We start from the raw sequence: 15,020 nt of genomic DNA, 5'->3' as shown, positions 1-15,020 counted from the left end.
AAAAAAAAAAAAAAAACTAGAGATTTAAGTAGATTCCTGTCAAACCCGTTTCGTTTAAAAGGCCAGTCCTTTCTCTCGCCTGCTGGATTAAGTCTCAGCAGACCTCTCTCTTCCTTCTAAGTTCCCACCAGGACACATTTTTTTCCCTTGTCCAACCCAAGTTTCTGAGCTTGACCATGGTCTGTCTCCTCGGTCATACACTGTCTTGTGACATCTGGACCGGCGTCTTACACTGCTTGTATTATCATCTGTGTTTTCCCACAGAGCAAAGCCCCGGGCAGAGGCATGAAGGCTTCCTGAGTCAGAATCAGGAAAAATGCTCATGGTACCAGAGGCCCTCAAGTAACCTGTGAGAAACTGGGCTCCTTGGAAAAACTACACAGTGCCCTCCAAGGCTGGAAGAAAACTCTGGGGGGACAGAGTGGAGGGCAGCCGCGTCCCCAGCCCCGTGAGTGTGGGCATGCCCCCGGGGCGGAATCTGAGTGTGGCCCCACGGGCCCGTTACCAGCTCCCAGGGGCCCCGCGGAACAAGCCAGCCGGCCCCTTGCGGCGTCTGAAGGGCTCTCACGGCGTCCTGAGCGCGCCCGGCGGGGCACGGCTCGGTGCCCCGTCACCAGGAAGAATGCCATCGCTCTCGGCGGCAGCCGCGGGCTGCACGCGCATCTTTAGCAGCCGGAACAGGGCTGAACCCTAATGAACTCTCCAGCACCTAAAATTCCCGAGCCGCTGTCTGCGCTGTCTTCCGGTCCTGCGCACGTACGGCAGGGCCTGGGGACCCGAACACAGGGCCTTGGTTCCCATGAGACGACTCGCACGTGGGAAATCGCGCCCGTTGCTTTGGCCCGTCAGGGGCTTCACTTTGTCACTCTGTCATATTCCTTCTAGTTTTCTGCCATTTAAATCTGAGTCAACTTTCGTCGAAACCCAGGAACGCCGAACACGACCCAGCCAATTCTGTTCCTCCCCGAGCCGCGACCCCGCAGCAGATGACTCGGCCCGGCAGCATCCCCAAGTCCGCGGCGAAGGCCAGGTGGACAACGAGGCCTGGGTCTGAACACAGAGTGGCCTACGCCCTGAAGCCGAAATCCAAAACCCAAGATCCTCCCCAAGTCCCACGAGCGGCAGGAGTAAGAAGATCAAAGGAGGAGAGAGAAGGCCGCTGGGTGACCGGCAGGGAGAAGGCTGGGCGGGTGGGGGGGTGCGTGCAGGACGGGGAGGGAGGGCGAGGCAGGGAGCAGGGGACGCCGGCCCATGTGCATGCCGGTGGCCCGAGGGCTTCCCACCAGCGTCCTGGACGCCGATCAATCAGGTAAGAAAACGGAAGGGACTGCAGGCCGCCTCTCCCTGCGGCTGGTGAACGCCGTCGCTGCAGCACGCCATCACGTGTCCATTCGAATCAACGGTAAAATGTCGACGATGGAGCCAATGGTGGTGAATTCCATGAGAGAACGTCCTGCGACGTTGGCGTTTTATTCATCGTAATTTCATAAGTGCAGCTCTTATACCAATAACGTATCTACCTAACTGGCCTATTTGTTTAGACCCGAATTTCCTATCTTATCAGCTGAGAGACTGAGATGCTATCGAATGTCTCCCCAAAACTCAGACACACCCTCAAGTCACAGATGCCCAAAAACAGCCTCCTGCAGGGGTCACAGTGGAAGGGGCAGGGCAGCCTCTGTTATAAGAACATCACTTCCTAATGCCATCGCCTTTTGGGGTCAGGCTCCAACACGTGCACTTTGGGGACATGACTGTGCCCAAGTGATAAGCTCGCTTTTCATCTTTCGTGCAAGTCCTTTCGAAATCTCAGCTGAGTGGGACACTTGCTTCCTAGGCACGAGGACGTCCTGGGCACTCCCTGCTCTTCCCACCTAGACAACGGCATCTGTGATCTTTGTAACGTTTCAGAGTTTCCCCTGTTTAAAAAAAAAAAAAAAAAAAAGATGGCAGGCCCCAAATGGAGTCCCTTGTGTTAAGGCCACGTCACCAAACTGAAAGTCAATACCTCGCCCAATACCGATTCAGCCCCTCTCAGGAGAGCGTCCTGCTCAGCACCAGTGAGGTGACCTGGCTGGCAGACATCCCCCAACCCCCACAAAGAAAGGCGGCCTCGCCCGAAATAATCCACTCTTTGCTAGAAACTCCCCTGCCTCTTCCACTTCCTACGGCTCCTCCTCCGAGCTCCTCTGCACTTCTGACAGGTTGCTGCCCACCTCATGAATCACTGAACGAAGCCGGCTGGATCATTCAATCCCCTGGCTGAATGTTGTTTAACCGCTAACCCGCTGAGGCGCTTCCCTTTCAGGGCCTGCCGGTGAGTCACAGCCGCCCGGAATCTACCCTCCTCCAGCCTCCTCCCTGCCAAGTCCACCTTCCTGGAACAAGCTGCCAAGGGGGTGATGTGAAAACCCATTTATCGGCACTCTGTTAAATGTTTTAAATGTTAGAATGACAGGTAAGGAACAGCAGAGCTCCACAGTAAGAACGGAACAGGACAGGCCCGCCCTCGGGGTACCACGATCGCAGGGGTGGGGCGGGGGGGGGGTGGGGAGGGGCAGGGGCTGTGTGAGTCAATGAGGGCGCCTCCCCCGGGGACTGCTGTCACCGCGAAAGGAAACAGTGAGGCCGCTTGGCGCACTGATTTAGAAGAATATTTACAATATGTAGTTGATGAAAAAAAAATCAGGACCCCCCCCCCAACGCAAAACCAAAGCAGGAAACGGCCTGCTTCCCTGTGCTTTGCCCCCAGGCAAGCTTCCTCCTCCTACACTCATCAAGCTTAGAAACTCCCCAAGAACGACAGGAAAAATGTACACACCGGCCAATCAGGAAATAACCCTCTCGGCTACTATTACAGATTTCCTGTCCAAGCTCCCTATATGCTAGAACATACAGCGTTGGTCCTACGATGTGATTATACGCTTTACAGAAAAATCTCATTCTGCGAAATTTAATACTAAAATTATCAGAGTTTTGGGGTGGGGGGAGGAAATGGTTTGGGAAATTCCATGCAAAAGCTATGGGACCTCAAAACACAATCAAACATGATAATTCAGAACCTGCAAATTCAATCTGGCCACCTGGGCGGGTGGCTCAGGAACAGCCAGTGACTAGGAGCAGGCATTAAAATACATACAAATAGGGGGTAAACGTCGCCATGCTCGAACTAGAGCAAGACTGGCAGGCGCTGAGGGCGCAGAAAGAGCCAGGCCAGGCCGTGACTGCACCCGTCTGGGCAGGGAACCCCGGCCGGGTGATCACTGAGACTTTATACACGTACACACGCACACACACACGCGCGCGCACACACACACGCACACACAGTCAGAGCAGCTGAGCCAAGCTGTTTGCCTGATCAAGTTCAAAATTCGACCCCCACTACCCTGCTCTCCTGGCCTGGGGAAATCTATCTAAACCAACATAATCTCGGCCTTGCTCACACGCCTCGCCCCTTTTAACTGACCACACGTGAGTTAACGTGCATCGCAGAAGTCAGCACCCGGTATTTCATGCTGTCCTCTAAGTCCCTTGCCCGAGCGGGCCGAATGTCCCTTAGGGAGGTCACCTGCTCATGAGTGAGCAGAGGCAGGCAGAACCAGGAGTCAAGGCCTCCCTAGACAGGGCTTTCTCTATCCCATAACCGGTCCTACTGCCTAGGAAAGCAGTAATCCCCAGAGAAAGATGTGAGCACAGACTCATAGCAACGGAAACGCGCAAACACTTACATATAATATGTCGGGTAGAGTCCTTCAAAATACCAGCAATGCTTTTTGGCCTCCGCGCACTGCAAACAGAAGGAGAGAGGCCTGGTCAGTGGTAAGTAACCTGCCGTTGTTGCGACGACCTCACAGACAGACAGGAGGGCGGATGCGCAGACGGCGCTGCAGGCGTGGCGAGCAGGGGGCTCGGGGGACGCATCGGAGGGGACCCTCCCCGCCGCGCCTTTTCCATTCTTTACAGTTCATGAAAGGGGAAGAAAACCTAGGGAAACATCTATCTCCCTATTATTTTTCTAGCCTTTCATGTCTCTAAACACATTGAGTGTGACCAATTTATTAAAAAAGGTAAATTAAGGGTAATCCATTTTTTTAAATGTACACGGTATTCAGATATCTAACAAGTGCTAGAAATACAGTATTAGAGGTTCCCATTTCCCCGTGTTCGTTTCTGAAAGACGCTTCCCACCGTTTTAACATTCCCTGGTCCTTATGCTTCAGAATATTGTGAAAGCCACATTGGAATCGCTGATGCCCCACGGGGGACCGGTGTCTGCCACACCCTAAGCCAGGTGCTCACCAGCCCTGGTGGCACCCTGCCTGCGCTCACTCCCAAGGACGAAAAGAGGGAGGACGGGGTGCGGAAAGGCAAGAGGAGCCCCCCACAAGGAAGTCAGACACCGCGCACTCCAGAGGGCAGAGCAGGTGCCAAGCCGCCCTCGTGAGGCCGCCAAAGGCACCAACCCCTGCGTGAGACGGCCAAGCAGAAACGCTCCACCTTATCTGAAATAAAGTCTCCTAAAATTATTCCACCCATAGCGTTTTAAATTCACAGCTCCCTACCTCCACCATCTAGTTCGTGGGCCCCTATGTGTGTATAACACCTTCAAAATAGTATAGTACAAAGCTACCGGCAACAGGAACATGGGCGAGGCTTTCTCTGGGCAAGGCTCCCCCTGCCTCCCACCCCGGCTCCCTTGCACCCGGCCAGGGCTGCGAGCTCCCGGCCTCTCTGCGATGGCCTCCCGCCCCAGACTGACTGCCAATCGGCAGCAGAATGCCTGGGAAGAGGCGGGTATCCGTGGCACGTGTTACACTGGCTAAATCAGGTGGGTTCCAGAAAAAGCAAGAACACTTTTGCTTTGTTTCTCAGAGCTTCAAGACCCTCAGATGCACGCCTGGCCCCAAGCGGCCCAGTTTGATTCATGGAAAACGAGTTTCATTTACACCGCGTTAGCTCCTGTCCGGTCGGAGAAGTGAAGTTCGGAGAGCTGAAGGAATCCATTTGTTTGGCAAGGGACAGCAAGGCCAGGTCTCTGCCCCAAACAACGGTTCACTTCACTAGGCTCCTATGACATGCTGATGAACTGGGTCCTCTCGGGTTCCTCTCGGCTCTGCGTCACCGCTGGGGACAGGCACTTCCTTGACACTTGGCACTGAAGTTCCACGCCACGAGAAAGGGCCACTTCTGACGCTGCCTCCGGAGCTCAGGGACGTGGGGCCCCGTCCCCTCCGCTGCCCCGTGAGTCCTGCGGGCATCTCGCCAGCAGTCCCAGGGGAGGGCCGGGCCGGCGGCATCCCCAGTGCAGGCGTGACGAGCGGCCCAGCCCACAGGCCCCTACATGGGATCTCCCTCTACTTAGGGGTCCCCAACCCAGCGGTCCCCGGCCTGTGTGGCACCGGGGACCGGTGCTCCTAGGAGACTCTTAACACCCGACGATCTGCGGCGGAGCTGAGGTGGTGATGCTGGCGCTGGGGGGCGGCTGCAGATACGGGTGAGGCTTTGCTTGCCCGCCACTCACCTCCTGCCGTGTGGCCCAGTTCCTAACAGGCCATGGACCGGTACTGGTCCGTGGCCCAGGGCTGGGGACCCCTGCCCTAATCTGAAGCAGCCATTCATTTGAGACCCCAGTACCACATCTCCGAACTCTTAAGGTTACAAAAATAACCTTAACACGTTCATCGCCTTTGAGGGTTTTTTCTCGGCGAATATCAGGAATGCCTTTTCACAGATTAAAGGCTGGGGCCCGAGGGGGGTGTCTCGCTCAGTCACTCAGTGCCTTTACCTCAGCAAAGTCAACAACCCTGGGCGTTTTCTCCTCATCGACAGTAGAGGAACCTACCTGGGCCCCCTTCTCTCCCCGTCTGTCCTACAGCTGGCTACAGGACGGTGGAAGGGACAGACAGAGATGTCACGACCCCGCCGGTGGCTCTGCCGGTGGCAGACGCAGGGACAGGCAGCTCCCGGCCTGGCCCCCCTGCATGCTCGCTGCCCACGTGGAGCTGCGTGTGCACACGCACGGGCCTGTGCGTGTGGATCTGTGGGAAGGTCAGAGCCTCGACGCTGATAAAGGCCCCGGAGCGTCACGCAACGTGACGCTCTCACGCGCGGCCGGGATCCGGAGAACTGCTCACGCGCTGGCTTCTCTGGAATCACCATCCTCTTACGGCCGGTACGGGTCACCGCGGGCGCCAGGTCCCTTATTGTGGCATTAGTTCTCGTGGCAGATCCCGGGAATGACGACAAAGCCCGCTCCCGGCAGGCGGGTTAAATGAGCAATGCTGCGTCCACACAGCCAGCACCGAGGGACCCGCAGGGACGAGAGCCGTCAGCACCGGCGGGAGACGGCCGTCGAGACGCGGCGCGAGCCGAAGGAGCGCTGCTTCAGGACGGGGCGCGCCCCGAGACGTGCCACGGGGTCCTCACAGACCACGTCCACGCCCCCGGCTGGGACAGCCCACTGCGCGCAGAAGCAATGATTCCAAACCTCTTGAGAACAAAGACTCTAAATATGTAATGCCTTATATTTGTGTGGTAGTTTTCCAAAATCTCGCTGAAAAGAGCAAGCCCAATGACGAAAAAAAAAAAGTTTAAAAAAAAATAAACTAAGAACAAATCAATTTCAGAGTTTTAAGCCCACCCCTAAAAGTATCTCTAACCATTCTGAAAAGATTATTACCATAGTTTCTTATGAATTGTCCATCAACTAAAACAGAAAATATATCTGTTAGCAGAGGTCAGGTCTGCGGCTGACCGGGTGCTGTCCAAGGTTCTGGATGAGCAGGCCCTGGAGGTGTTCATAATGTAACATTCTTTCCATGCGTATAATGGGAACAATAATAAATACTGCCATCTATTTCTTGAGGAGATCACAAAGAGTAGCAACACACAATTTGCAAACTATTAACAAAGCCGAATACGCAGGACTGTGAGAAGATGCCTACTGTCAGGAGCAATTCAGCTGAGGAAATCCAAAATTCAAACTGGAAAGGTTTGTAAGATGTCGGGACTCAGGGAAGAATCCTGGTGGTCTGTAATTCAGGGACTAGGATGTGTATCCATGTAGTTGAGCTCTCCTAAATATAGTTATCCAGATTTAGCCAGGATCTGAATAAGCCCCAAAGAACAAATCCTTGCTAATCCCAAACTGCAAACCTCATATTGACATAAATCGGTCCACAGCTATCTGGACCGGGGTGCCACTGTTTGATGGAAGGGCACGCCCTTTTTCTATTCCTACTTAAAAGAATAGCTGTGCCATGGTAACACGCAGCTCACTTTGAGAGCACCGAAGCCACCCGCGACTTCGGGATACATGGGAATTAAAAGCTAGGGTCTTACAGATTCAAAAGACTATGATTTTACCTAAATTCCACCCTTTCTCCTTTTGTTCAGTGGTGAGGTGGGATCTTTAAATGGATAGCAAACTGTCGAACTAACACTTCCCTAACAGCACTAATCCCGCCCACACCTGGGAAGTAAGGACGCTTCCTTAACTCAGAGGAGATAACATGAGGCGATCTGTCCCGAGCCAGTACGTCCACGATGTGCCCCCAAATGGCTGGAAGGCCCAGAAGGATCAGCCTGATGCCTGCCGAAGAGGAAAGGTTTCCTGCTGTGGCTCGGTGCCCCTTTCACACTCCTCAAACGTTGATCTTGACACACGCGCCATGGGGTCGTGGCTGCCTTCATTTCCAGCCTCATTAGAGTGGGCCTCCACACAGCCTCCTGACAAAAGGGGACCTCTGGGTGCAGCCAGCCAGTTTGAGGCTCAGGACCCGGGACAGGGGCAGCAGGCGGGGAGAGGCTCTGCGGAAGCCGCGGCAAAAATACACGTAGGAGCGACCCGTAATTACCTCAAGGTCTCTGAATTTCAAATAATACGAATAATCATGCTTTAAACTCCTATGTTGGAATTTTAATCAACTCCCTAAGTGCTAATTATTTAATCTTGGGGTTTATGGACATTCTGTTTTTCAGGAATACCTATCTCTAAGGAACCTTGATTTTTTTTTTTTTTTTTTTTAGAAACAAGAGAAGGAGGCTTCTCACAAGCATCATTTATCAAAAGGAAGAAAGCAGAGAAACTCTTAAGAAAACAGAAATAAAAGATCCTTCGAAATCTCACAGAAGAACCCCCATCAGCGGTGCATACATTGCCAGCAAATAACCATCGGGGATGTACCACTGTTACTAATATTTTGAAGATTCTGGGGACATGTAAACGACAAGACATAATTAGCTCCAGCTGCATAGCCCTGGGAAAATTCTACAAACTCTCATAACTCACTCAGAACAAAGTCTCTTTGCTTTATTGGTTTTCGTTTTTAACAAAAGAATGGAAGGAGAGTAGAGGTCCTCAATGTTCCTAACTAGAGGACATAAAAATCTTCATCTCCAGGACATGAAAATTAATCAATAACCAAATTAAAAGACAAACAATAAAGTATTGAAATATAATAAGGCAATATCGTTAATGAATATAAAGCTTATATAATTCAGTACAGTAAAAGATAAAAATACCAATATTAAAAAAAAATGAAATAGATAAGAGAATTGTTCAGAGAAGAAAAAGGTCAATAAACCTATTTTAAGAGATAAAATTTATCAGTAATCAAATAAATGTAAATTATAATGGTATGGTTTTATCTACCAAACCCTAGCATCCAAAACAACACATTTCTGGAAGATCTAATGGCACACTTTTCATAGCTCTGTCTCCTGGCTCGGTCAGCTGTCATTTCTGATAGCTGTCACTGCGTCCTGCTTTTTAAAATCTATGCTGGAAATCGTTTGGTGCTTTTTTATTTTCTTAAAGGGATGAAGCGAGAAAAGGAAGATGACGTGGTAGCATAGTTAAAAAAGGAAGTGCAAGCTGTGACAAAAAGTCTCTCTAAACACATCACGAGGACAGTCTTCGGGCTTCCTGGCTCAACTATCTAAATCCCGCTGGTGGACGCGGATGCATTTCTCACACAATCTTCCAAACGCCCGGTCTCGGCACGCGCACGGTCCCGTGACAGTCGCCCGTTAGCGCGCGCGGTCCTGTGACATGGTCCCGTTAGCGCGCGCCAGCCCTCTCGGCCGCTGTGTCTGGGGAGCGGGGCTGCCTGCGGCCTCGCTCGGACGGGAGGCAAACTGCGGCCAGCACGCCCGCCTCCGACGCTCGGCCCCCGTCCACTGCTGCCCCGTCTGGGTTTGGCCTTTGAGCTCACTCTGCCCCTTCCCCAGTTCGGACCTAGTGACCCCAACATTCTGGCAGCCCGGCCCTCGTGCAGGTGTCCCGACCGTGACGAAATCCCGGAGCACGGTGCTGAGCAGGGGACTTCTTCCAGCGGCAGCATGGCGCCCTGAGCCGGTGCCCGCGGGACCGTCACCCTGGGCGTGGAGAACTGAGCGCCTGCACCGGCTCCAGCCCCCTCGGCCCCCTCCGCGGGGAACGGCACAGCACCGCGGCGCAGTGCTGACCGCTGTGCCGGCCCCTCCCCGGGACTCCACCAGAGGTGAGTGGAGAGGACGCCGGCCGGGGAGAGGAGGGCCAGGAGGAGACGCAGGCCCCCCGGCCGCTCCGCATGCTCAGAGAGCCTGGTCCACGCGGCCTCCCCCAGAACCCTGAAAATGCCTCGCTGGTACTCAGCTCCAGGCGCAGGGAAGGCCCCGCCTCGGTCTGGCCAGGCCCTCCTGTCCCTGTCCCCTCCACCCACCTGCCTCGACTGCAGGCTCCCGGGGGCATGCCTCGGTCCTCACGACTCCCACCTGCAACGCCCTGCCCTGGAGTCGCCATCATCTGCAGCTGGGATCAGTGTTAACCTGCACAGAAATGTCCCGCATTCCCATGGAAATCGGATGTCGGTTTCCTCCTCGGAGCTTTGACTTAATTTTACCCATACTATTAGCACTTCTGGATACAAAGGTTTTCATTTGCATTATCTTATTCGATCCAAAAAATGCTGTGGGTGGGCGGGCTGCTGAGCCAGGAAGCACGCTAAGCAGGGTACATGGGGTCCCAGGGTCTGATCAGGGCAGGACTGTCCCTCCGTACGGAAGGCAGCAGCCTCAGCAGGCCATGCAAGCGGCCACCACCCCACAGCTGCTGTGAGGCTGCCTGCAAAGGCCGGTGCTCCTCTTGGGGACGGTCCACTCCGTCACACCCCTGCCCGCCCACCTGCACTGCAAAAGCCTCGGAAGTTCAGGGGCCATCTCCGTCGGCCCTGCAGGCAGTGAGGGGACGAGGGCGGCTGTTCAGGAAACGCTCGCACACCCTCTCGGCTCCGCCTGCCCAGTTCTGACCTGACTGCACGGGACGCCCTGCGTCTGCAGCCTGGCCCCGCCTGGCTTTCCAAGCAAGACCCAGGCCAGAGTGACCGCAGGGGGACGGAGATGTTAGCAGCGCACGTGCTGCGGGAGGGGAGCAGAGCCTGGCGGGGTCGTCCGGTCTCTCGGCCTGTCGTGGGAGGAAGAAGGGAGAGAATGCTGGAGGAGCATGTGACATGCGGCAGGACCGCAGGGCAACGCGGACAGCGACCGCGCAGGAGCGCGGGCCGGGCGGGGGGCGTGGTGATGGGCGGCAGCCGCAGGGAAAGGCCCGCGCCCCTGCGGGCAGACGCAGGCACCCAGCCTCATTCCCAGCGGGACAGGACACACACCCCAACTACCCAGAATCGTAGCAGAAAGTGAACCAACTGGAATCCAGAGTGCAGCCCGTAAGGCCTGCGGCAGACCCGGGGAAGGCGGCCGCCGGGGCCCACCTGCCAGCAAACTCAGATTTAACGTTAGAGCTAAGAAGCGTGGCGCGTTTAACAGAAACACCTCATAGTAAGACATTTCTGGAGGGAAGAGACCTGCCTTTTCCTGACAGCAGCCTGCATGCTGACGGTGAACGGAGGCTCTTTCAACCTGACCGTCGAATCCCCTAACTGGGGAGCACCGTGAGAAGCCCCTTCCGCACCAAGCTGCACCTACGTGGACAGGCTGCTCCCGGGACCTTTCGGTGGCGGCCTCTGCTTGCTCCCATCTCGTCTGCCCTGACACTCGGCCTTCGGCTCTGGCCGGTTTCTGCTGGTTCCCTTGGGCTAAACCCACCTGTTTTGTATCCAGTGCACTCAATGATTCAGCAAAGACTGAGTCAGGCATCTCATTTAAGTCTCCCGCAGGTGAGTCGGCTGGGCACTCAGCTCACCTGAACTAAGAGGAAGTCTACATGAACAAACCCAGCAGGTAATAGCTTCCGGGCTACTGGTTTTCGAGTGAATGGGAGCACGTGAGTGAGACAAAGTAACTTCATGTTCGAGTTTTCAGGAAGGTAACAGACAACACCCCAAACTTGCCTTCTGAGGCCCAGACTTTGGGCCAGGCTTCAGCAGGTGCGACCATCAGCCAGCCAACCACCTGAATGCGTGAGACTGTATCCTGTGTTCAGGCAGACACCGCACCGGGTGGGTGCCCGGAAAGACACAGCAAAGAGCCCTGTCGGCGGCTGGCCGAGTTACCTGCCATCGACTAGGGCACATGGATAAACCAATGACAGAATGACCAAAACTAAAACCCTGAGGCTCGGTTCCAGTTCCTGACTCTGCTAATGTCCTCGTCTGTTGAAAGCAGATAGTAACATCTACCTCACTGAGTCAGCGTGCTAATGTGTGCAAAAGCACGAAAAAACGGACTGCCCCCCCTTCTCCAGGCCATTAGGAAACAATTACCTTATAACAGCTGCCACCTCTTCCGACCCCAACTACACCAAACCATATAAGTGAAAATCCAGCTCTCAAACCACCCGCCAGAGTTTGTTCTCTCCATATCCACTTAGGGAGTGATCTCTGAGCAGGGTGCTCCGCCAGGCGCTGGGCAGGGGCCTGGGTGAACCGGGGCCCTCACGCGCCCACAGCTGCATTCTCCCCACACCCTTCATTCTCTCCTTAGCTTCTCTCCACAAGCCGACGAGAAGACCAAGAGCCCCACTGTGAATCCTGTAGCTCTGAGCGAGGAAGCTCACACGGCCAGACCCAAAGGTCCGACTCCAGCCTGACCTGGTCTCACCAAACTGCCCCACATCCAGCCTCTCTGGCTGCTGCCCCCGGAACCGTGGGCTGCCAGACACCTCCCTTCACCAGCTGACATGGTGGAGAACTTTGATTGCTCATCCACATTAGAGATCCTATCTCCTGGCCCATCCCACTGTAAAAATGTTTCTGGAATACAAAATATTGCAAAGCCTATTCCACAAACCAGGATGGGTAGGTGCTATTCACAATGCCAACCCTTACGCAAGCTGCACTGTGGACAGCTAGCTGCCGGTTTCCTACTTGGAACTGTCATCTCTCACCAAGCCATTCCCCCGGTCTGTGTCCACACCCAAGCAAAGATTTGGCCACAGTCCTTCCAGCCTCCAAAGTCATACAAACATGTAAAGAATAAGCTCAATACCGTGAAAGGACAAATACATTTGGGACCTTTTGTAACTGAATGCTCAAGTGTCATCTCAAAATCAAAATATGAGCCTTTCCTACCACGCTGCAACCTAGCCACCCACAATGAATCACGTACAGTCAAAAGCCCCATGATTATCCGGAAGATAATCACAGTAAATTGTGACCTTTCGTGGTTTAATGACAAACATAACAATCCGTCAATGCAAACTTTAAAAAGAGCATAAGACAGACACTTGCCCAAGAGTTTCACAGGGCATTGTGTTTAACAGCAAAAAGCTAGAAACTACATATCTGTCAAAAGAGAGCTGATTAATTAATCATGATCCTTCACATAAAAGAACACTTTGTAACTCTAAGCGGAATGCTGTGGGTTTGTGAAAGGCGATATGGAAATATCTCCAAGAAATAACTCTTAGAAAAAAAAAAATGCAGGACATTGTGTATAATATGATCCCATCTGTGTGCTGGTAACAAAGTATCTGAGTATATAATTTTTTTAAAAATACATTGTGCTGCAAAAGAAACTTAACAGCTCCCTCTACAGAGAAGGTCTAGGGTTTGGGAGGTACTGGGGAGCAGAGAGGCCCTCACATTCTATTTTATAGCTTTTTAAAAATCACATACATGCATTCATTTTGTTTAAAAAAATTAAAACCATCAAACCAATTACCTATGAAATTAGGCAGCAAGGTCAACACAGATGAAATCCTTAGAGAACTTAAGAAGCCACTTCAATTGGTATTCGCCCCCTTTAAAACAAAGCTTCGAACTGAATTCAGTTTCTCCCTACTCCTCTCTCTCCTTGCCTGTCCTTAAAGCAAAACTAATGAGCTGTGAAATGGCCAAATGCGTGGCCAAAAGGAAGAGAAACAAAGGCTCTGAATAATTCACAACTGGATAATCAGCTTTTCCAAGAGCCAGAGCCACAGCCCAAGCAGACGAGTTCGCAGCCTTCCCTAACAGGCTGTGAGGGCCTGAAGGAGGAGAGAGGTTCCTGGGTAGTCTGCCTTCCAGAAAGGAACCTGGGACAACCACGGCCATAGGCAGGCTCAACAAATCGCTGCTGAACCAACTATATAGACAACCACACGGGACGACGGGGTGTCAACTAAAGATCGCTGTCACCAAGTCGACACCAATAGGAGTCTCCAAATTGGGGTGTGATGAGGGAAGAGACTTCCTTCAGTGAAAACAGCTCAATCATGATACAGCCCCAGCAAGGAAGCCCCAGTGTTACAGCTCAATGTTACAACTCAGCTCAAGTGTTACACTCATCCAGTTTCAGCGCTTGCCGCTTGCCGTGTTGCTCCTCCAGCAGAAGCAACACAGTCTCCCAAGGAAACTGGAAGCGCACTCTGTGGGGCAGCCGGATCCCTGGCTTATACAGAGAAGAGCGCCCGCCTCATTCCCTGATTGGTCCATTTCTATGCAAATGAGAAATCCAAGTCCTCATTGATTGGTCAAAATGGAGCCACTCTGATTGGTTAGTAAGGATGCAAATGAGGCTATAGCTGCACAGCTCCTATTGGATGGGGAAAGTGTTAGTCCTATTGGTTGAATTTCGGTCCCAGGTGCTCTCTTAGAAGGGTGGGCTCAGCGGGCAGGAACACGGTTCAGGAGGCTCTGCAGCCTGGTGTGTAGCTATTCACTGAAATGCAGTCTGTGTGAGCGACCCCTGAAAACAATGGCTGCCAGACGCTGGTATGAATTTGAGCCCAATTAACTATGAGGAATCCTTTTTGGTAAGTATATTTTTCTTGGGGTCAACATGGGGTAAATGGATAAGCATGTTATAGATAGATAGATAGATAGATAGATAGATAGATAGATAGATAGATAGTATGTATGTATGTGTATGTATATGTCTGTGTGCGCCACATAAAATTGGACACATACACACACAGCTACTGAAAAGAACACTAACAAATAACGCAGGTACATCCCAACTTGGAAACAGGTCACATTTCAAAAAACTATATCTAAATTAATGATTTAGAATTTAGGACCCTTTTTTCTCACTGAATTAAGTGAGAAACTGAATTAAGCCTGAATTCAATATGGTATCTGGGATTAGATCCTGGAACAGAAAAAGACATTAATAGGAAAACTGGTGAAATTCAAATAAAGCCTGAAGTTTAACTAGTCGTCCTGTATCAATGCAGGCTCCTTTTTCAGCAAAGGTAGCATTGTGATGTTAATTAACATGTTAATTAGTATGAACTGGGTAAGAGGTACACAGGAACTCTATATTAGCTATGCAACTTTTCAATAAATCTGAAGTTATTCCTACACTAGATGTCAGAGAAGAGCAGGACTTCACTATAAAATTAGCCAAAATGCCCTGCCTGGCCTCAGTATTTATGTGGCATCATGGTTAAAAAGAGCCACAGAGGTCACCTGGTTAACAAATATATGAACTAATTGTGCCAAAAACAAAACAATAATAACAAAAACCTGAACCGAGGCCCCCAGCTTTGAAACCCAGAAAGCGGCAGTGGGAGTGATGGAGAAGAGGCCGCAGCAGGTAGCACGGGGACTCCACTGTGAGGTACCTGAGGGCCACTGTCGGGGTCTCCCAGCATGCCTCGCGGC

The 15,020-nt window shown here is 52.5% G+C and overlaps 1 protein-coding gene across 3 annotated transcripts in view; it reads right to left on the bottom strand.

The window, feature by feature from the left end:
* The window catches only part of VOPP1 (VOPP1 WW domain binding protein), a 34,052-nt gene that overhangs the window by 10,125 nt on the left and 8,907 nt on the right, over positions 1 to 15,020 (bottom strand). The window contains exons 2-3 of one of the 3 annotated variants that reach the window (XM_036230505.1): positions 3,729 to 3,787; positions 710 to 1,919 (exon numbers count right to left, since the gene is read on the bottom strand). In XM_036230505.1, coding sequence (XP_036086398.1) covers positions 710 to 801 — 92 coding nt within the window. In that variant the 5' untranslated portion in view covers positions 802 to 1,919; positions 3,729 to 3,787. Of the gene's footprint in view, positions 1 to 709; positions 1,920 to 3,728; positions 3,788 to 15,020 lie in introns of those variants that run through there. The other 2 variants (XM_036230503.1, XM_036230504.1) reach the window with 2 other exon arrangements.

Source organism: Rousettus aegyptiacus, unplaced genomic scaffold (genome assembly GCF_014176215.1).
Source record: "Rousettus aegyptiacus isolate mRouAeg1 unplaced genomic scaffold, mRouAeg1.p scaffold_m13_p_13, whole genome shotgun sequence".
Classification (NCBI taxonomy): domain Eukaryota; kingdom Metazoa; phylum Chordata; class Mammalia; order Chiroptera; family Pteropodidae; genus Rousettus; species Rousettus aegyptiacus.
The sequence above is the reverse complement of the archived record's forward strand: the minus strand, read 5'-3'. Positions and strand labels throughout refer to the sequence as shown.